The sequence below is a fragment of the Sciurus vulgaris genome, assembly GCF_902686455.1.
Source record: "Sciurus vulgaris genome assembly, chromosome: 3".
NCBI lineage: Eukaryota > Metazoa > Chordata > Mammalia > Rodentia > Sciuridae > Sciurus > Sciurus vulgaris.
In genome coordinates, this window is record NC_136463.1 from 168,559,265 (window position 1) to 168,581,881 (window position 22,617).

General features: G+C 50.6%; 1 protein-coding gene across 1 annotated transcript; it reads right to left on the reverse strand.

Annotated features, from left to right (window-relative positions):
- Window positions 1-809: 809 nt before the first annotated feature.
- Window positions 810-22,105, reverse strand: IGFBP5 (insulin like growth factor binding protein 5). Its single transcript, XM_079133864.1, has 4 exons — window positions 21,054-22,105; window positions 6,761-6,990; window positions 6,070-6,189; window positions 810-5,370 (listed from the first exon to the last, which is right to left on the reverse strand). Exons 1-4 carry the CDS (start codon window positions 21,385-21,387, stop codon window positions 5,239-5,241), a joined length of 816 nt encoding a protein of 271 aa, XP_078989990.1. The 5' UTR covers window positions 21,388-22,105; the 3' UTR covers window positions 810-5,238.
- Window positions 22,106-22,617: the final 512 nt, after the last annotated feature.

Here is a 22,617-nt window from a genome sequence, read left to right on the forward strand (position 1 = left end):
CTGAAGCCTTTAACCATTGAGCTGGGTCAAATGGAGATGCCACCACCTCCGTCTCCCCCGGTGTGATGATAGCCTGGGAGGCCTGTCCTGAGGGGCAGGCAGCCTGCTCTGCTAAGCTCTGTGAGTGAAGAGGCTGTGGAGAACCAGGGGAAGAGCTCAGGGAAAAAGGGGCGTGGGAAGAAGGAGGTCACTGGGAGTCTGAGGCAGTAGATAGGGTGTGTGCTGAAATCTGAGGGGCCATTTCATATCTTTCCTCTTCACTGGGCACAAACAACACTGGGGTCTGGATAGAACTTAGAGGTGGGATCCACCTTGGCCAGAGGTTCCCAGGAGCTAACTGCTTAAGAAGCACCAGAATAAGTGACTGAGGAACATTCTAGAAATGGCTTTCTTAACATCTTCTCCAAGAAGAAGGCTTATCATTTGCTTAAGGTAGGTTGATATCACTTTACTTAATAGCATGGCTGAGATGAAATGATATAATAATGGTAATGACGTAACAGCAGCCAAACGTGTACTGAATGCCCATAACTGTGAGTGCTTTGTGTACACTCCATGGCTGCCTTATGAGTCTTTCTGTTCCCCCACAAAGGGAGGCACGGAGAGGTGGAGGGAGTTGGGGCGCTCCAGTTCTGGGGGGAGGGCTTATCTGCTGGGAGCAGCCTTCCTCCATTCAGGGGTCCCCTCTGGAGGGAGCAGGCCCCGGGCCTGACCCTGTCTAGGTCCTTTCTCCTTCCCTCTGATTTGTGGACTGCTGGCTTCACCCTCGACCTATCTTCCCTGCGCCCCCGGAGGAAGCCGACGCAGGCTGACCGAATGCACAACTTTATTAAATAAATGCTTTGTCATGACAAGAGACAAAGATCGAGGAGTAACATAAATTATAAGTTGAATAAATAGTATACAGCAATCTTCACTTCTTAATAAAACGTGAGATTCTCTGTTTTTGTTTTTTTTTTCCTTTTTATTTCCTTAAGTACAAAATGCTAAACAGGAGCTGAGCTCTTCCGCATTCAGATGATCTTTTTCCTGCTTTTTTTTTTTTTTTTCCACAAACTGGTTTTGTTTGTTGGTTTATTTTTCCATCCTTTTCATCAGTAAAGGTTATGAGCATTTATTTTTTTCTTAAAAAAGTTGAAACGAAAAAAATAAAGAGGAGAGAACAGAGCTATGGTATGTCTATAGTACGTAACACTATAAAGAACTACAGTAATATGCGTTGTGGTTATTGCTGTCCTAAAAAACCAAAAACAACCGGTAGGCAACTCGGAATCTGAAGGAATCTTGTCTGATAACTGTGCTATCCGTGTGGGCTACTGTGTGACGGTGATGGTGGAGATGGGGCTGAGGCTGGTGACCAGGGACCAGAGAATTGGGGTGAACAAGCACAGGATGGCCAGGGACCCCTTCCTCTCCGTCCCTCCCACCCACCCTTCCCCATCTGAAAGGATTTGAGGAGTGGAGGCCAGAGTCTGTGAAATGGATGAACTGTAAACTCCATTAGAAACCCAAGAAAGGATGTTTAAAAAAAAAAGAAATAAAACCTAAGAGAGAGGGGGGGAAAAGTAGAGAAATAGTGCAAAATAATTCTTGCACTTTAGTGGTTTTTAAAAATAAAGACAGTACAACACCCAGGTTGCTGGTTGGTAAAGCCCTGTTCTCTTGTCTCACCCTGTTTCATAACTTGGCCTCATTTTCTCTTGGAAGCCAAAGGTTCCTTTGAGACAAGAGGGTCTCTTCTTCTTGGGCCACTCCTCTCTCAAGTTCCCATTCTGAACTGGAGCCCTTCAAGGGTCTGAGTGGATGGATGGGGTGGGGGGCTGCCCTGCCCCAGGGGGCTTGGCGGTTGCCATGGCAGCCCTGTCTCTGCTAAGGAACCAATGGTGGGAGAAGGGTGGTTGAGGTTCACATCCTCTAGAGGAGGTTAACCCTGCAGGGTTACTATGGAGACAAGAGGTGGTGGTGGGAAGAGGGGGTGAGGGAGAAGAGGAGGGACCACGCAGGGCCTCCTGGGCCTCCCTTCCTCCCAGTGTGGTGCTGATGTCCCCAGGCCTGTCTGCAAGGCCTGGCTGTCAGAGAAACATTCGTGTCTCTTCCTCCCCAGGTGCCCTCTTTGCCGGGTAAGTCAGGGCGGGCTGGGGGAGGAGACTCAGTCTTGCCCAGGTCCCCCTCAGTTACCTGGCAATAGTGGGGGAAGACAGAGGTATCTTTTCCACTGCTGGAGTGAAGTATGAGTCAAAGGGCAAGGGAAGAGGCCAGCGGGAGTGGGCTGGGGGCCGGCACACTTAGACCTGAGCCACAGATAACCCCGAGACGAAGGCCTCTAGGGGAACTGAGAGTGGCCCAGACCGCTGGACGAGGAGCTCCCTGCTCAGGACTTCCCACCATTGCAAACCTGCTTTCCCACTCCAGTGGTAAGGGGAAGATAGTCCCTCTGCCCTCAGTGACTCCATTTCTGTGGTCTTCCCCACCTGGGCTCAGCCAGACCTCCCAGTTAAGAGGTTTAGTTCCATCTGTCCATGTGGGTCCAGGTTCCTGTAGGGAGAAGCCAGCTGCCCAGAGGCACCCCTGCAAACCATGGAAACTTGCAGGTTTGGCTTAGTAGGTGTGAACTCAGAAAACCTGAAATGTCTGGTCCTGGTGTTAAGCTAGGCCATCACCCCCAACCTGTGGCTGAGAGCAAAGAGAGCATGCCAGCGGCAGAAGCCTGTTCCAGGTCCAGCAAACAGTGGGGGTAAAGGAAGAGCCCCTTTCAGGAATCAGGTCCAGGCATGGGGCAGGGGAGGCAGTTCCTGGCTCAGTCTTTTCTTAGAGGAGATGGCACCCCTGTATCTCCTTGACAGATCCCAGTTAGATGACTACTGAGGATTCAAAGAATGCAGACGAGTGACATAGAAAAGCTTTAGGATACTGGCCTAAGGTAGAGAGAAGTGTGAATCGGGCGTTTGGGGACAGTTGTGCAGAGAGATGGGGTGTGCTGTCCGGGAAGGTTCAACAAGTCCTCACGGCTGCCAGCCCATCAGGCCCTTTGTCTCGTGAAGATCGACCACCTTTCCCATCCCCAGTCAACTGTCCTTCCGGGAGTGGGAGACCCCCTCCAAATTCCATAGCAATGAGTTTGCCATTAGCTGGAATATATTTGCTTCTTTGCTGTCCCTCTTTGTTGCCCCATGTTTGGTGCTGGGAGTGTTCTCCTCTGTGTCATGCCTTCAGGAAAGAGGGTAGAGAGCTGTGTCCACAGCCAGAAAGGGTCTCCTTTACCAATGTCCAAGTCCCTTTTTCTGGCAGGTTATCTTTAGGCTTAGAGGCCAGTCCCAAAGCCACCCCTTTGTTGAGGAAGTCAGTGGAGAATGGGATTTTCTTGGATCAGAATCTGGCTGACAAATGACAGTGTCAATTCACAGGTTGTCCCAGGTCTTCCTTCTGTCCTCCATTCCAGGGAGGAACCACTGACCGGCTAGGATCTTGAAAGACTCTTCGATTGTCCCTCCTGGTGGGCTGAAGGTGGGACATCTGAGCACACGTCTTGTCCCTGTCAATGCACAGCCAGTCTACCTGATCCTGGTTCCCATCCAGCTTCTCAGGTCTAAAACCCACCTAAAATTACCCACCTTCCCTGCCTCTTCAGACTGGCTTGGGCTCATTTCTATCTCATAGCCTATTCTTCCATTTTCCTCTCTTCTTCCTTTTGAATCCCAGAAGGCTTATAAGGTGGGGCAGCCAAGGAAAGTTCTGTTGGCTTCCCCTGTCTGTGGCTTCAGCCCTCTGTCTCTCCACTCTGGCTCCCATTTTCCTCCTTTGAGACTTCCCCCAGCTTCTCCCTCTTTGCCCTCTGTCAAGTCAGTCTCTCTCTTGCTGTGCCAGCAGGCAGACTGAGGGAGGATTTCAAAATGCAGGTCTGCCCAGGCGAAAAGGAAAAGGCTGGGACAGGACCAGTAGGTCACACTTGGACCTGCTGGGCTCGTTTGGTGTGGTGTCTAGAGGCCACACTGAAGGTTTGCAGGCTGAGGTGGGGTGAGCTGGGCAGCAGAGTGTGGGCACCATGGGGTACTGGCAGCACCTGGCTTGGTGGGTCCCTAAGAACACACACAGGAAATCATCCAACCCTGTGCCCCACAAAGAGCTGAGCTGGTGGCTCATGGGAAACTGCTGACCAGAGGCAGGCAAAGCTAGAGTCATGGGTGGTATTAGGAGAATATGGATTTTTCTGGTTTTTCCAGAATGAGGAAGCTCCTCAGTGCCCCATAGGAACTACTTTGAAGAGATAATGCAAACCCTTGAAAGAGAGGAAGGAAGAAAAAAGAAAAAAAAAAAAAAGATTTATATGCCTATATATGACTATACGGAGCCTTGTAGATAAATACAAGCCCACTTTTTTCCCAGCCTGTCCTCCTCCACAGAGGCTGCTGCGCTAGATGCTAATTGAAAAAAACAAGGGGTGGAAACCCATGTTTCGGCTCATCTTGAGTCACCCGGAAGAACAAGTCTTTCCCATACGGGGGTGTGTGCTGAGTTTTAAAATTAAATCTGCATGAGGAGTGAAATGTGCACACGTAGTTCATATTTATGTATCTACTTAGGAACACCTCTCTAATAGCTCTCAGTTACGAATTTTGTTTTCAGGGGAATGGAATGCACTTTCATCTTGTGAGTCTATGGGGAAAGACCACCCTCTCCTGGGGTGAGAGGAGAGGAGGGAGGGGGTCAAGCCGTCCACCTTGCTGGCTGGAGGAGGAGACAGACCTGAGAGGCACCGACCAATCCAAACTGGGGAAACTCCAAGGGTGTCACATCTCAGGTCACACCTAGTGCTCCAACCTCTCCTGAGCCCAGGTCAGGGCTGGATCCAGCCTTGGCCCCAGTGCCCTCTCCTTCCTGCCCAGCTTCCTTCTCTTCCTTTCCATAACCCTTCTGTCTTCCAGCGCTTCTACACACTTTTCCTCCTTCTTTCCATCTGGTTCTTCCTCTCTTTCCTTCTCTGTCCATTCAACTTGCCTCAAAAAGGAAACCATTTTCAGGGTAGGGGGGATCTCCTTATCTTTTTGCATCTCTGTTGTTGCCGTTTCCAAAGTTGAGCCCTTGCTAGAGATTCCGAGGTCCTCAGTTTCCTCAAATATATAGATATGTATTTTCCCTTAAATGAGATGAAATGAGTGGCGTCCTGGGGTGGAGGGAGGCGCTGGCTGGAGCGGGGGCTGGGGGTGGGAGGGGACAAGGGAAGGACGGGGAGGGGACGCGTCACTCAATGTTGCTGCTGTCGAAGGCGTGGCACTGAAAGTCCCCGTCCACGTACTCCATGCCTGGCAGCTTCATCCCGTACTTATCCACGCACCAGCAGATGCCGCGTTTGCGACCACGGGAAGGCTTGCACTGGGGGAGGGAGCAACAGGCCCGTGAGGACGATGCACCCCCAGTCTCTGCTCCTGTCTGTCCTACCTCTTCCCCACCCCAAGTGAGGCTCTCGCTCCCAGAGGGTTGAGGGGGCCACGCCCACCCTGGGAGATCTGGTGTTCCCCTTTCATGGCAGAGTCCAGAACCAGTTTAGGCAGCCTGCCCTCAGCTAGCTTGTGCAATCTCTCTTTGTGTGACTCATCTGGGGTCTCCCAACCCGGTATTCTTCAGGGATCCTCAAGAGAGGAGCGATATCCGATAACCAGGGCGACGACAATGGTCATAGTAAGGGGACATCCCGTGTGAGCTTTGTCATGCGCCACAGTGCTCAACTCACCACAGGGTAGGGGCTGCTCTACAGCCCTACCAAGATCAAGCTCTTATTCCTCACCATCAGCAGGTTCTGTAGTCCCCATTTTGCATGAGGGGCCAGAAACAGAGGCTTTAAGCACCTGGGCGGGGCAGAGGGGTGGTGGTAGGGCTGAGATGTTTGCCAGACCTGCCAATCAGGAACTCCAGGAGGCCCGGCAATCAGCTTTCTGCCAAGCCCTTGAAGTGGTTCTGAGGCTCTTGGAAGTGAATGGCAGAAACCTCAGGCACTTGCCTGGAAGTAGCTTCCTGGCGGGTGCCAGGAGCCAGGAGCCAGCTGAGTCTGGGAGCACAGCTGGGGAGACATACCTGCTTTCTCTTGTAGAATCCTTTGCGGTCACAGTTGGGCAGGTACACGGCCCGGGGCACCATGCGCGGGCTGGCTTTGAGCTCCTGCAGGGAGGCTTCCATGTGTCTGCGGCAGGGGCCCTATGTGAATAGCAGGAGGAACGAGCAGCATGAGGGGACCCAGCTGGAGAGGACCCAGATGCACAGACACATTGCTCAGGTCGGGGGGGCCAAAGGGTTCGGTGGGGTGAAGCTACCACCTTTGATTCTAATTAGCTGCTGCCAAACACCTTTTCTCCCTGTCACCTGTCATGTGCCCAGGGAGTGTAGAAGCCTGCACTTAGCAGTTCCAGAGTCCTATTTCCCCTTTCACCTTCCAGGACACCTGCCTTCAGCTTTTCTACCCTGCTGAATATCGAAGCCCAGAGGTTTCTGTCTCCAGATGTTCAGCCTCTGTGACCTGGACGGTGGTCGCTGTGCTTTCCTAAATGAATACTGCCTCTACTCTTGCTCACCTGGACAAGTTCTTGGTCCTGCCAAATGCAAGTTCCAAAAATTATCCTCCCCAATCCTAAAATGAGCCACCATAGCAAGCAGTAGGTTCTTTGCTAGGTATCTCCTGCTGCCACAGATGCCCAGGTAGATGCAAGAAAATGTCAAATGTTGGGGTGGCGGCAGAGGGAGAGATGGAGAGAGAATCCCTGAGACCCACCTGTTCAGATTCCTGCCTCATCTCAGGTGCAGCGATGACCCGGGGGTGGGCAGTGTTCTCGGCTCCCCCCACAAACTTAGACTGGGTCAGCTTCTTTCTGCGGTCCTTCTTCACAGCCTCGGCCTTCAGCTCGGAGATGCGGGTGTGTTTGGGTCGGAAGATCTTGGGGGAGTAGGTCTCCTCAGCCATCTCGGAAGTGGTGGGCTCCTCATGTTCACGAGAGTCTCTCTCTGTGGGGAGAAAGGGCCAGGGGTCAGCCTCTAGGGGCTGGGTCACAATGTCCAGAACCCAGGGCTGGCAGGTTTGAAGTGGGGGGAGTAATGAAGGCTGAGGTAGCTGGGGACTCTGCCTTCTTAAGCCCAGCAGACAGGGTGGGGGCAGGGGAACAAGACCTAGGGAAGAAGAATTTCAGAGCTCACTTAAGTGGCGGGAAGCTTCTGCATAGCTGGGATCCAGTGGAGCAGGTGGAGGAAAGAAGACTTCGTGGACAAGGAGAACCTTTCGAAGATTTGTTGATACATGAGGGGAAGTGGGACCAGAGGAAGAAGACATTAGGAGGAAGGAATCAGGAAGGTGGGGGAACGGCGCAAGGGCCCATGGGCTGTGGAAGCGGCTTGCTTTGCTGGGGGAAGGGCTCAGTATATGAAATGGGGGGCCATGGTCCAAGAACCTGGAGATCTAGACTGATGGAGGAAAATGGACTAGCCCAGGCATGGGGAGGAGTAGCCATGTCTGTTTTCTTAGTGGGGTCTTTGTGCTTTTAAAACCTCAGGGCATTTAGAGACATTTGGACCTGGGGAACCTGGGGCAGGAGCAGCAGGGTGGTGGGCACCATCATGAGGAGCAAAGAAGTGGACCTGGGAGATGGAAGAGCTGGAAATGTGGGACCAGGAGAGGAACAGTATGGGGGCAGATGGAATCTGGGGCCTCGCTCCCTGCTCTGGCCCTGAACTGGCTCTATGTTCCTGGGCTTGGCCCTGGGAGCTGGGACATTACTCAGCTCCAGGCTGAGAGAGGCCGACAGCTGGCTGGGACCAGAGCAGTTATATATAGGAGTGACTTGGTGACAGTCTAGACTTAGCTGACTTATGACCTTTAGAGAAGTAGGACTTCGTTCATGTATTTGTTGATCTGTTAATTCCACCTGCCCAGGCTTTCTCAGTCTGCAGATTTCCAGTAAACTCCTCTCTCAGAGGTGCATACCTTTCTGCCCTCGGGTCCCTGACACCGGACCCCCCAGCCTCAGTAGACCCCGAGTGGGAGACTTCAGCTTGCTATTTCCAGGGTGTGTGACCAGGGCAGGTGGAGGATAGGAGGCGCTGATTTCACTGCCCTCTTTTCTTTTTAAATACTCAAAAAAGGTAACAGGGCTGTGTGTGACCCCCAATAACAAATAGGGTGAAGGAATAAACTGTATTCCCACTATCCCTAGAGTACCCCCAAATGGTGATAGTCAGGCCTCTGGGATGGGAGAAGAGGGGAAGAACTCAAGGAAGTTGAGACAAGAGGAAGTCACAAGGAAGAGAGGCGTTGGGGGAAGACACTTGGTATGTTGTTGTGGCAGGTGTCAGGCAGGACCTCTGGCCTCTCAGCCAGAGGACATTCAGGTATGAACGGAGGGGTATTCATGGCACTGGGGGCTGAACCCAGGGTGTTCTACCACTGAGCTACATCCCCAGCCACCCCATCCCCCTTTTAAAAATTTGAGACAGGATCTCACGAAGTTGCCCAGGCAGGCCTTGAACTTGGGATCCTCTTGTCTCAGCCTCCCAAGTAGCTGGGATTACAGATGTGCACCATTGCTCCTGGCTTTGCAGGCATTTGGAGGCCTGGTTAGGTGATAGAAAGCACGCAAGTACCTGTTTCTCTCTGACTTGTTGAATTTAATAAACTAGGTATGCTTTCTCTAATATGGCCCTGACAGGGAAGTTCTTGGCCTGAATGAGCCTCCAGGAGTTTGCAGAGACCATTGTGATTAGTTGATTTGGGTTTTTATTCACAAGAGAGGAAGGGATATAATCACTGGAGAGGAAGATTGAAGCCAGAATTAAAGACAGGCAGTGAGGATTGATAGATGATCAGGTCAAATTGAGGAAATGGAGGCCAGTTTGGATCTGGGAAGTTGGAGACTGCCCCTGGGAAACTGGAATGTCGATGTCTCCAGAGCCCTGTGATTACCAAGGTTACCTGCCTATACTAACTCTCCCCAGAGACTGCGGACAGGGAGTTGTTCATTAATGTCCCTGGACTGCTTCCTGCCTGGAGCACTCCATTTGGCCCTGCCCACTGCCCATTTTCTTCCCACCTTTTGGCCATCCTACCAACATCCCCTGGGCCTAGTCAGGTAGGCAAGAAGGGAAAGATACGTGGGGAAAGAGCAGGAGAACGAAGGAAACTTTAGTCTGTAAAAGGGGTTGGGTGCTCTCACTTCTTGGGGTACCAGGATACCAGCCATGGCCCCCTTCTTCCTCCTGGAAGAAGTCTGTGTTACTACTTTTAATAAAACCTGCTCTACATGCTTGCCTCGGCGTGCTTCTCTAATGTTCAAACTTCAACAATTGAGGAAGCAGAACTCGTCATGGATAAACCGTGGTATCAAGATGATGGGGAGAAAGCACACAGCAAGGCAGGCTTTCCCAAACCAAGCTTGGCACCAGGACCATGGTGCCCCCAGCAGCCTCTCACCCCCTCTTCCCCTGTGCCCTCCCTACTCTGTCACAAAAACTGCAGTGAGATGAATCGCCAGGCTGGTGTATGATCTAGGGCTCTAGAAGAGCAATGTCTTGGGATAAAACCAGATTTTCTTGGTTGTGGGATAGATCAGACTGTGGTTAGGGATGCTGGGAGGAACATGGTTGTTTCTGGGGACTCTCTGCAAATGGAAAGGCCAGGATCCCATCTTCGAGTGATGGTCATGGGGGAGTGGACTGACAGAGAGAGAGCTAGCCTTGGCACAGGAGGGCTGCTGGCCACCTCACTGAGCAATGTGAGGCACTTGGCTCAGCCTCTGTGGGCATCACCAGGCATATCCTAGTCCTCAAAAAGTACTGGACCACTGGGGGAGTAGGAAAGTGGGTAGGGGAGGGTTGCCATCAAAGACCTGGGGACATGCTGGGCTGAATACCTAGAAGAGATATGACCAGATAACATAAGGGGGCTGGCTGCTGACCAGTGGTCTGCTCAGTCTGATCCTGAGTGCTGGCAAACTGTCCTCAGGAACCCGGTAGAGTTGGGCTCCCAGCAATGGCTTCTTTGAGAGCAGGGCTTCAGGAAGAGGCCACACTCCAGTGGCTGGTTGGAGCAGCTCCCAGCACCTTTTCAAGAGGCCACTGAGTCCACCCCCACGTCCAAGTACACACACCAGTCTTAATGGTGCACTGTGTGGTTCTTGGAGACATCCTTAGTTAATTTCAGCCTGTTCTCTCTTAGGCCATGGCAGGTGTGGAACTGTGGTGCTCACAGCACTCTCAAGACCCTATGCCTTGAGGATCTTTCTAAGAAGTGCGTTGGGTCACCCTTAACCTTGAGTCACTTTCCTGGGAGGAGTTTGGGGCTATTTTTCAATAAACTGTAGGCAAGTTTATTTTGACCTTTGTTAGTCTTTTCTTTGAAAGTGTTCAAGTATTGATCAGAAGCTAAACAATGATGAAACTAGAAGACAAAGTGTAGACTCCGGTATCTTTTTTTAACTCACTTAAAAACTTTGCAAACCTTGGGCCTTACAAAGGTGAGAGGGTGGCCCCCCCTCCCAGTTTGCAGGCCCTTTGGCTGCTTCTGAAGGGCAGGCTTAAAGTTTTGGTGTGCCTCCTGGTTTTTGGTGCCACTTAACCCCGTGGGACCTATTACTTAGGCAGCAGGAGAGTCGAGTGTCAAAGATACTAATCAGGGTCTTGTGGTCACCTGTAGGCTCTAGAGAGACAGTGGAAACTTGGAGGGGAGCCAGTGCAGAGCCACAAAGATTAAAGGGCTGGAAAGCAAGATTGCAGTTGGAATGGCAGAGCCAGCTAACCCTACTCAGCTGCTTTGATGCTGAATCATAAATAGGTTTTCAATTTTGAAAGGGTTTAAGTTTTAGATAAAATAGGAGGGCACAAGTAGATTGGCTACTCCAGAGCTATTTTATCAAGGGAGATTAACTGAGGTTGTGGAAGGAATTTAGTTGGGATTTGACGAAGGACTTCCTGGTGAAGGCTGCTGTGTGTGAGCAGTGACAAAGGAGCTTTCCCGTGGACTCTGGAATGTTTGGCAAGCTGATCAATACCTGGAGATGGCCAGTAGATGGCGTAGGAGGCCGAGGCCTCCACAACCTATTCTCATTTCTACACTGTAAGCAACTTTAAAATCTAGAATTTGGGTGTCTCCTTCTACTTCTCTGATAATCATTCCGAGCAATCCTTTTCCTCTCTTTGTGTGTCTCCAACAGGCATTTAAAGCTTCAGGGAGATGGAAAGCAAGGGCTGTGCAGAGAGAAAGCAGGTGTGGGAGCAGGAGGAGAGGGGATAATGTCCAGCTAGTGCTTTAATCTGCAACTGTCAAATGATTCAGGAAGGAAGAGACACTCATCCCAAACCTCCATCTCTAGATGCCATGCTGAGAGGATTCTGCAAAGATGGAAAAATGGCATGCTCAGTATCTTTTCCTCATGGAAGCTACAAAGGCAAGATGTTCAATTTCATGATCTGATCCCATGACCAAGGCAGTAGGGAACAATCCTATTATCTTGACGTCGCATTGGGGTAGGTTCTGAATCTACTATGGCTTCTAGTCTAGTCCTTCCAACCAGCTGTCCAATGCCCCAATTCCGTCCATGTCAGAGTGGCCAGTTCAGTTCTCCAATCACACTGGGGCAGTAGCATCCACAGAGCAATGTGGGTGCACTGGCTTCTCCCCAGGGCAACATGAGCAGGTGCTTGAGGACTGTGCCATCTTCTAAGACCCAGAAAACGGGGAGTGCCTGGGTATAGGCCCAGTTCTATGGACCCAGAGGCAGCCAAGGTGGGCAGCCACACTCAGCACCTTCTCCTGACCCAGCCCCTGGCTGCTGCGTTTCTGTTGCGCGGGTACAGTGCTTTACCAGCAGAGGCTAGGAAGCACTTCAGAAGCTCCAGCCCCACCTTGCTTCCTGGTCAGAGCAATGGATGGATCCAGGTGGGCACCTGTTGTTCCCTTCTTCAGTGGGGCCCTTAGTCACACCCTGATGCCATTAACAACTTGAGCCTGTACTGGTGTTAGTGTCCCACTCTATCCTGGCCTCATTCTCAAACATATGAGGAAACTGGGTGAACCGGATATTGTGATTTGACAAAAATTGCAGACACTGAGGCATACTTAGCATTCACATGCTGGGAGGGCTTTTCCAGGCCTCCTCCATCTGGGGAGACTCTCCAGTCTCTTTTTCTAGTCAGAAGACAAGAAAGGGGAATCAGAATCTCCCTACAAGGAATGAAATGGGGACTGGATTCTACTGGTTCTCATTCTAGCTCCCTTTGTGAAATTTAAATTGTCAGCTTCTTCAGCACAGAGCTTTGTCATTTATCTTTGTCTCTCTAGTGGGATGGTGTTCAATAAATAATCTTTAAATGCATGAATGAATGTGCCCAAGAGGCAGAGAGCAGTCTGGAAGCATTTCTGTAACACGCTGTGGCAGGTCAGAACTTGGTGGATGCCTTGAGAGATCATCTCGTCCATGCCTCTGCCTCGAAGCATGATACTCCTGCTGCAGAAGGACACAGGGAGAAGGGAATGGGCAGCACAAATATGGGCAAGGGGGCACTGCCCCTGGGCCTACTGGGCTTCTTTTTTTTACCAAGATGGCAGCCGCCAACTAATGTGGCTATCACAATTAATAAATATTTAAATCCAATTAGCAATTGAGTCCTCAGTTGCTCCATTTCAAGGGCTCTTTCATTACACCTGGCTGGTGGCTACCATGTTGGACAGTGCAGATATAGAACACTTTCATCATCACAGAAAGTTCTACTGGACAGCGCTGGCCGAGGGCACTGATCCGTGCCTGAGAAAGGACAAAAATAGCACAGCCAGGCTGGATGCTCTGCAGTCCCCCTCCCTTGCTCTGTCTCCCAGCCAACATGTAGTCTCCTGCTCTTTGCTACAGCACAAGACTTATGAGAGAATGAGGGAATCAGCTGCTTACTGTTTATATTAAAAAAAAAAAAAAGTAAGACATGTCTCATCCCCAAGTCTGACTGTTTCCCAGCTCTGGATGCTAATTAACTCGATTTCTTGTGTGTGCATTTGCATGAAGAGAAAGGGCACAGGGTACCGGGTGGGGAGCCTTCCAGAGGAGCTGTGAAGTCCCTCTTCCTCCCCATCCCAGCTCTGACCAGCACCTGCCTGACTCCAGTCTTCCTGAAGACACCATTTTCTTTTCCTCTGTGGTCAGTAACAGACGCGAGTGTTCTGAGCTCTTTTTAACTGGAGTTCTGAGCAGAGAAGGAGACAAGTACTGACCTTCCAAGAAGGGAACAGATCCAAACAGCTGTCATCTTAAGGAACAGTCACAAGAAGGGAGGAAGGCTGGGAGGGCCACACTGTAAGAGTCAGGAGACTCCAGAGTCCGGTGACTGAACGCAAGGACTGGAGGCTCACCCGGTGGGGGCTCTTCAACGGCCCCCATTCAGGCCAGGGAGATGCAAAACTGGCCAAGGTGGGACCATAACCCTTCTATCCTGACCTGAGAAACAGGCACCATGTAGTACAATGGGCGCACAGTTCGAATCTAGAGCCAGACATCCAGGGTTGAAATCCCAGCAGAACTACTGAGGAGCTGCATCAATCTGTGCTGCCCTTGACCTTCAGCCACCTTCCTGGGAGGAGGAATGGGCTGTAGCAGTCAATCTGGGGGCAGGTTTACTTTGACTTGAGTTTCTTCTCCTCTCTCATGGGAGTTGCGGGGAGGATGCTAATAGCCCCTTCTCCCTAGGGCGATTACGAGGATTCGGTGAGTCGACACATGCTAATTAACTCGCGGCACAGGTCTCTGCTTGTGTAGGTCTCCATGGTCCCTTGCCTCCCTAATTCCAGTCAAGGATAAATCTGGTTGCTGTAGCACCTGATTGACAGATTGTAGACCACAAGATCAAGGCTCCCAGAACTGCAGAAACTCCTCTCTGGCGGGGGTGGGGGTGGGTGGGGGGGGGTTTGCCCACCCCAGATGAGAAAGCTGTGCTCTGGGAATTCGTCTGTACTTAGAGAACATACCCTGGGAGTTCTTCCCTCTGTCTAACTTCATTCCCTCATCCTGCATTTAGGGCACTAAGTCTCCTTCCCACAGAGTGGAAGATTGAGGTTTCACTTATATTTTCTTTTTTTTTTTCCTTTTCTGTGGTGCCAGGGATTGAACTCAGGGGCACTCAACCACTGGGTCACATCCCCAGCTCTATTTTATATTTTCTTTAGACAGGGTCTCACTGAGTTGCTTAGTGCCTCGCTTTCGCTGAGGCTGGCTTTGAACTTGTGATCCTCCTGCCTCAGCCTCCTGAGCCACTGGGATTATAGGCTTGTGCCACTGCACTTGGCTGAGGTCTCACTTATAAATTCCTCACTGTCCAGGGATCAGAGGTAAAGAAAAACTATTTATTTATTTATTTATTTACTTACTTACTTATCCATTCATTCTGAAGTCAAACTAGGATTCAGGGTCAGGACTTTGATGTGATTTGTTGGTCCCTGGTGGGGGGCAGTTGGTGATAAATGTCCATATAGGAGATACACACTTATGCAGGATTCCCAAGATGAGAGTCATCAGGCAGACTATTCTAAGAGTTGGGGAAGGAAGAACATATGCAGAAAAATGTTCATAGTGTTTCTAACATTAAGCCTCAAACAGCCTTTTCTGACTTGACCACACTGCCATTCATGACTCATTCAGAACATTATGAAAGTCCTGTATGACCAGAAGAGGGCAACAGGGAGCAGGCAGCGCTCACTCTTCTGCCCCTGGACTCTTGAGCACAGGTCTCTGCTTTTGCAGAGGGGTCCCACAAGAGAGTCCTAATTCTGCGAGGTGTCCTGTCTGTCAAGGAAAACTCAAACTCTTCTTCATTGATTTTTGGAGTCAAGAAAAGAGAGTGGAGGCAGCAACTCCCTTCTCTGGTGAAGGAGAAGCTTGTTGGTGGCATCTGTGTTGTCCCATTAGGTGGCCACTAGCTACATGTGGTTACTGAACACTTGAACTATGGCTAGGGGGAGAAACTGAATTTTAAAATTTTTTGAATTTCAACTAGTTTAATCAGTTTAAACTTAAAAATTGATACTCAATTTGGATATTGGAAATGTTTTAAGTATGTTTGGATCAATAGGGTATGTTTACCTTTCTTTTCAACTAAATTTTGTGAAACCCAAATACAGATGAAGTATTTTCAATGAAACTTTAATGTCTGGGTTGAGATGTGTTGTAAATATAAAATACACACTGGACTTCAAAGACTAAATATGAAAGAAAGAATGTAAAATATCTCATTATTAGTTGTTTAAGTTCATGTTGAAATGATGTTTAGAACACGTTGACTTAAAACAAATTAATTTCACCTGTTTCTTTTTAAACTTTTAAAAATGTGGCCACTGGAAAATTAAAAACTATATATGTGGCTTGTATTATATTTCACTTGGATGTGCTATTGAATCTGCAAGGAGATTCGTCTTTGTTGGGCTGACAGAGGGATGTGACAGTCCTGATGGTACAATCTAGATGGTTCAAAGAGCTGGAATCCACATGAAACAAATTGTCAAACTGGTAGGGGTCATCCAAGGCTGGGATCTGAGTGCAAATTCAGCAGGGCCTCAGGTTAGGGTTGAACAAGGGAAAGGGCTCAGTCTGATGGTTGAGGTTGAGAAATCAAAAATAAGTTAATTTACTGAGTTGAAAACTAAGGTTCCCCTGGCAGGTCTAACCATTGGGAATGGGGTTTGTCTTATCTGCCTCCTTGATAAGCATCCCCAAAGGAAGGAGCTGCCTCGGTCTCCAGGATGGGTTAAGATAGCTGTTGGCACTGCCTCAAGTTAACCAAAGTGCCAGATGTAACGTGGAAGCCCAGGCCTCCTCTCCAGCTGAAACACTTTGATACGCCTGAGCCAGGTGACTGTCTTGGGCCCTTCTTCATCAGCTTTTGTGACAGATGGTTTCTGTTCTTTTTTTCTGATGCAGAAATCCCCAGGCACCTCTGTAACACCCCCTACCTCATATCTTGTCATCCTGCTCACCAGCTCTGCGGAAGGCCAGCCCCGTGTAAGGCCATGCTGTTGGAGGCAGGTTGCCATGGAAATCAGGCCACTTCTGTGCTGAGTTCTCCTTAGATGCTGGAGCACCGCACAGCCAAGGGGCAGTAAGGGCCCGCCTGGCCACGTCCGGAGACCTTCTTGTCATTCAGGACATGAGGTCTGGCACCTAGACCTGAAGTTGGCTGAATACCATTCCTTCACACCCTCCTCGACCCATTTCCCTGATCAAACTACTGGTATCAACCAGCCTCGTCTGCAAGACCATGTAGAAAAAGAGACAGAAGCAAGTGGGAGAGCAAGAGGGTGCTGTAGTCCTCACTTCCTTCTCCTGCCCCTAAAACAGAGCCTCCCACAGTGGGGGGCTCTAATTTCACCTTTACAACCCCCACCATGGGAGGATAGCCTTTGGCGGTGCTGGCCAAGGGCTTCTTTGTGGATTACAGTAGACCCCTGCAAGAGCCCTAGAGAACAGTGACGTCGTCAAGACTGACGGAAGTGGTGCTAGAACTGGAGGGAAGAGTCCTATCTCTGCCACCAACTCTGTCCCTTACCCTGGGCAAGTGATTTCCCACTCCGGGCTCAGCATCCTCATCTATCAAAACCAGGGCCTTGGCTGAGATGATCGCATGGGTTCTTTCCAGCTTTGACTTTCTTTGGCTAATACCCAGACAATTCCTGGAGAGAGAGCTAAGCTGAGTGGACAGGCCGGAAAGGCCACTCCTCCTTTCACAGAGATTTCTAGTCACTTCTGTGGCTGTATATTAAAAAAAAAAATTATAACAGAAATCATGGAAAAAAATGAAACTGGAAACAAGAGGGGATCATCTAAATACTGGAAGAAGGGAAGTAGCAGCCTACATTGGCTTCCTCGTGTGCTTATTTATTTCTGCAAATCTGTAATCAACCTTATTGCTTTGAAGAATATATCAGGTTAGAATTTAGGGACAGCCTCTGAGAATTGCGGCTTTTGGACCACTTGTGGTTAAAATGCAAAATTAGAGGGGCTGGGGATGTGGCTCAGTGGTAGAGCGCTTGCCTAGCATACATGAGGCACTGGGTTCGATCCTCAGCACCACATAAACATTTTTAAAAAATGCAAAATAAGAGTTTAACAAAACTTCTCCCCCTTGTTGCTCATGACAATCATTCTCTGCCCTCTTCCTTCTACTCTGTCCCTTGTTGGTACCTGGTTATTTATGAAGTTCTTCCTGTTTCTGGATATAGTGTCTTTGGAGTGTGGCCATTCTTTAAAGTTTTATCTTCTACACTTAAAATATCTTAAAAATTTCATAGGCAGGTACGAAGTAACACTTTCTACCAATCTTCCCTCCCACTAGCTCCTCCCCCCTGCATCAGGGACCCTGCTCCCATGCCCTTTGTGCTAACCCTCAGGGTGACCTCTGGCGCAGGGTCAGCCTGGCTTTCCCTCTGCAGCTGCAGGCCCACCTGCCTACTCAAAGCCAGCTCAAGCCCCAGGACTAACAGCTGCTCAGACTTAAAACTCCTGCCCTCCAGGGATGCTTGAGAGTAGGGGCATGGACATGGTGGGGGTGGGAGAGTGAGGTTCAAGAAGGGAAACCAGAGGAAAATGGAAAGAAAAGGCGCTCTCACTGGGCCAGCCGTGCTTGTTCTTCCAGTCTGAGCTGACACAGCAGAAGGAAGGGAAAGATTGGGGGGAAAAGGCAAGAAAAGTCAAGTTAAAGCACTGTCCCTTGTCTTCCCACCTCCCATTTTGGTTGGCTCAGGCACAGGCAGCCTGTCAAAGACTTGTTTCAAAGGGAGGGAGTGCGGGTGGGAAAGGAATCTGGCTCCTTCAGTTTTCCAAGATCTTGTTCAACCCAGACATAAATTTGGCCAATAAACCTAACTCTGGAAATCGACTTCAACATGGCATTTGGACTGGGCTTGGAGTTGAAGCCCGGGTGATGGAGGCCAAACTCCTCAAAGTAGCAAAGACTGAATTCATTTTCACGTTGGTAACGTGTTTTTTCTTCTTTCTTTCCCAGAGGCATATTTTCTGTCTCTTTTTGCCTCTTATTTCTCAGAGACAGGACTGAAACCCAGGACTGCTCTCTACATTTCAAACTTCATGTCTCTTCCAGCACGGGCGGAGACTTCCTAGACCCAGCGAGGTATGCTCAGTGCCAGACCATAGAGCCACAGGTACCTACCTCCCAAAGCGAAGCCGGGTCCTTCCTGACTCCCTCGGCTCGCTCCAGCTCAACGACTTTTATTAAACTGGGCCCAATAAGGAGCTCCCGGTCTCTCGCCTCCCCCCATCCTCACGCACATCACCCTCGGTTTCTATATCTATCTCTGCCCCTGAACTGGCCAAAATGAAATGCAGGACAAGGCGCAATCTCAGCGCCCGGCTCTCCAGGCTACTCCCGATCGGGTTGCTCAGCAACGCGCCTAGCAAAACAGTCTCCGCCTCGCTCCCTCCCCCGAGCTTTGGCTGCCTGCCGCCTGACTCTCCTCCACTCCCCACTTCTGATTCCAGAAATGCACTTTTTTTTTGGGGGGGGGGGCGTTACATAACATAAATATATAATATATACTTTTGGTTGTATTTGTAAATATGTAATTTAGTATGTGTACATTAAATGGCTATGCTGTATTACAATCTACAATGTTATATATCTATGTATCTTTCAACTGAGGGAGAGAGGGGGCAAATCCATGCTCAGATTTGGGTGATGGAGGAGAGGGCAGGTGAGTTGGGGAGCAGGAATTTTGGCTATAGGACTGAAAGGACCCTCCTGACTTTCTAGCTGTCCATTTTCCTTTTTCTTAAAAACTGTGTCTGCGCCATCTCCAACCTTTTAGGTACAGCTCTCCAGCTGAAAGGCTTTCTCCAGGAGCTCCCACTCCCACCCGGTCTGTCCCGAGGAAGGCGTCAGCCTCGGCGGTGGTGGAGCACCGCCAACCCGCCAGGCACCTGCCTTAGGTGGGCGGGGTTGGCGAGAAGCGCTGGGGCTGGGAAGCCCTGGAGGAACGTGCTTCAAAGGCACCCAGAAGGTGGGAGTTGAGAAAAGAGCTCAAGAGAATTCTAAAGGGGATCTTGCTTGAGACAAAAGTCGTGTGTGTGTGTGTGTGTGTGTGTGTGTGTGTACGCGCGCACTTAGAGTGTGTTGAACCGGGAAGCTGGCGCGCTGGCTTTGCTGTCCCAGCAAATGCGCGTGCGCGTGCGCCCAGCGCTCACACCTCCCACACCTACTACAACACACCAACCACACAGCTGGGCGAAACAAATGGAGCCGGGATGCAGCTGAATGACAACTTGCACATTTGTGATGTGACGGGGTGGTTACCCAAGCACTAGCTTCTGAGCTAGGTCATCGATTCATACATTTTCAGCTGGAAGGAGCTTAATAAAAATAACCCTGTAAATCGGTCTCTGGGGTTTCCGGGGATTGCAAGTCCTCCCCGCCCTCCACTTTCCCCCCTTCCCCCTTCCCCCCAGGCCACAACCCGCCTACTATCACATGTTGCAAAGCTGGAGGGGCTAGTGCCTGAGACAGTCAAAATCTACAGTTCGCTGAGGATAGAGACAGAGCCCAGGCAAGCTCTCCTGCCTCTTGGCCAGCGTGGAAGCAGTCCTCTCCTGCATGTTAGTGTCGGTAGTTTGCTTTAAGAAAACTTGAGTTGGACTGCTCAAGAGTAGTGGAGAGGGATAGGTGGGAGAGAATGGCAATGTAAGAAACTACACCAAATAAATTTAATTTAGCTGTTGTTAACACCCTTAGGAGCGATCAATAACTAAGTTGACTTCTCGGAACTCGGACTTTTGTGTATCGTTAAACTTAAAATACATACGTATTTAAGATCAGGTTACTCCAAAAAGAGTTACTGCAGCTTGAGGCAGATCTGTTCTGATTGTACAAGCAGCTCTGTCAATCATTTAAACCCCAGACTCCTGGCGCGGAGAATTTGGGGGCGTGGTAACGGGGGTGGGGCAAGCGGAGGGAGGCTCCTGGCGCGTGGCCTTTGTCTCCGCCCCTTGAATTTTGCATTCCAGGGCCCCGCCTGCATTTACGCCACACCCCCTAGTGATCTGGTTTGAGAGACTTGGGGCTGGGGGTCGGGGCTAGGATGGAGTGGAGCGGGCGGGATGCGGGGGATCAGCACAGGCCGGGAAGTAGATAAGTCTGAATCTTACGGCCCTCTTTGCCTCCCAACTCTATGTACACCTTTCATCCTAGGTAAAATCGGACTTGAGGAGACAAAAAAGGGAATTAGATTTGCGGCCGAACATCCAGCCCGGAACACCAAATCTTTCCTATCCCTCCACCCCCATTCTCTATTCCAGCGGTCTTAAAGTATTCTTTTCCTTACTGAGAGAAAAAGAGCTTTTTTTTTTTTTTTTTTTTTTACAATCGTAACGAGTCAAAAGCCTTGTGTGTGCGTGGGAGGGGCCTCAAGGACCCCCATCCAGAAGGTATTTGCTGCTATAGATGAGTGTCTGTGTGCGCGCGCACATGTGAAGGGGTGGAGGGTTAGATACGTCTGGAGGATCGGGGGTGGGGTGGGGTGGGGCGCGAAGGGGGCTGGGAGGGACAAAGGTGGAATTAGCTCAGAAGATGGGTAACGCCTCTCCAGGCCCCAATTAAAACAGTATTTTAACAAAAGAGTGGGGTTTTTTCCAAGTTCAGAAAAAAAGTGGGGGGTGGGGTGGAGGAGGGAGTCAGTAATGTAACATACACTTTTTCAGACTGGACATTGGGTACCAGGGGATTTGGACCTTGAGACCGAATAGTAGTAGCTCAGTCAGTATTCGGGTGAGGTGGAAGGTGAGGAAGGGCTCAGGTACGTAGAGGTAGGCAAAGAAGGAGCAAAAGCTAGGAGAGGCTGGGTTAGACAGCCGCCCAGTCGCCCAGCCGCCCAGGGTGACAGAATCCTCCAGGGCCCCAAGTCTGAGGTGCAAGGACCCACCCCGACGACTCCCGGGATACACCCCTCTCTAAGCCACTTGCTGCGCAAAGCGCGCGCGGGCCCAACCCGTCCCTTGTCCCCCGCCCGTGCGCCGCGTAACTGGCACACTAAGCGCGCTCACCGATCTTGGCTTGCTCGCGGTAGCTCTTTTCGTTGAGGCAAACCCCGCGGCCGTGCAGCAGGGCGTGCAGCGGCTTCTCCTCGTCTTGCCGGGGGAGGCAGCGCAACCCTTGGGCGCAACGCTCTGTGTAGACGCCGCATGACTGCCCCTCCGCCAGGGCGCAAGTCATGCAGCAGCCGCAGCCTGGCTCCTTGACCAGCTCGCAGCCCAGGGGGCTGGGGGGGCACATGGAGAGAGATTTCTCATCGCAGGGCTCGCAGTGCACGAAGGAGCCCAGGCCCTGGGTCGGCCCCGCATAGGCGGCCAGCAGCAGGAGGACCGTGGTGAGCACCATCTTCTCCGAGTCGCCCTTTACTTCGGGGCGGGGCAGGAGAGCGAGAGTGCGGGGAGGAGAGAAAGGTGCCAAGAGGGCGTCCGGAGATTTTTTTTTTTTTTTTTTTTAAATCTTTGGCAGGTAGAGCAGGTGCCCTCCCCCAGACACTTGCAAAATGTGAGGAGCGAAGGAGGATCGAGGTGGCTGCGAGCAAGTCCCAATTGCAAAGATTAAAGACTTGCAACAGGTTGGGGGGAAAAAGAGTCGCGCCAGGTGCACACAGAGTGAGCGGAGGCCAGAGAATCCCCCCGGAGGGATCTGGTCAGAATTGCAAGGGGGAAAGTCACACAATTGCTCACCCTAAAGCAACCACCGAAATAATGAGCTCGGAGGCTGTGGAGAAGAGGGTGGCTGGGGGGAGAAAAATGGATTTGTCTTCAAAATTTTTGCTCAAAATCCACCCTTCTCCTTTCTAACCCTTAGCTGCCAGGGGAGCACGACTGCAGCAGGTAAAAGGCGTTGGCGGCAGCTGAAAGGGTGGGAGAAAATGCTGAAATCAAGAAATTAAAAAAAAAAAAAAAAAAAAAAAAAAAAAAACCCACACACACCAAACCCAAACCCTAACACCTCTTTTTCTCCCACTCTGCCACCACCTCTTGGAAATTCGCAGGTTGTGCGTGAAGTCCGGAGAAGGGTGCAAATGGTGGAGGGGGTATTGAAAGGAGGGGAAAAAAAGAGAAAAAGAAAAAGAAAAAAAAAAAAAAAAAAAAAAAAAAAAAAAAAAAGGAAAATGCCCACACGGCTTTGCAGCTCTTTCCTAGCTCTTTCCCCCCCGGCAGAAGTTTCCAAAGAGACTGCGGGCTCCGGTCGAGCAGGCGCTTTTAAATAGACGGCCCCTGGCTGCCAGCCAGTTTGTAGCTGCAATTTGAGCTCCCCAACACCCAACCCAGGCAAGGATGCCAAGGAGCTTTGCAGCACAAACTCACACGGGGTGGGGGTGGGGAGAGGCCTTCTAGACACACGGGGGCTCCCCTTCACTCCCTGAACAGCGCAGCGCCCTCCTCCCCCCGGAATGTAAGAAAGGGGCTTTGGGGGACAAGCTGAGGCTGCTGAGAAGGGGAGGAGGTGGAGGGGCAAGTGGAAGAGAAAATTCTTTGGAGCAGAGTGAACACAATGAGAGTGACTAGGTGTCCCCTCCCTCCTGCCCCTTAGCCAAGACACGGGCTGGAGAAAGATGCATTTTCTTGTTAG

Bases quoted from the DNA above. Each gene is read 5' to 3' on its own strand.
- IGFBP5 (XM_079133864.1), bottom strand. From the start codon at position 21,387: ATGGTGCTCACCACGGTCCTCCTGCTGCTGGCCGCCTATGCGGGGCCG. The intron at 6,190-6,760 runs GTGGGTCTCAGG...CTATTCACATAG, and splicing joins TGAGGCAGGAATCTGAACAG to GGCCCCTGCCGCAGACACAT. The intron at 5,371-6,069 runs GTATGTCTCCCC...TCCCTCCCCCAG, and splicing joins GATTCTACAAGAGAAAGCAG to TGCAAGCCTTCCCGTGGTCG.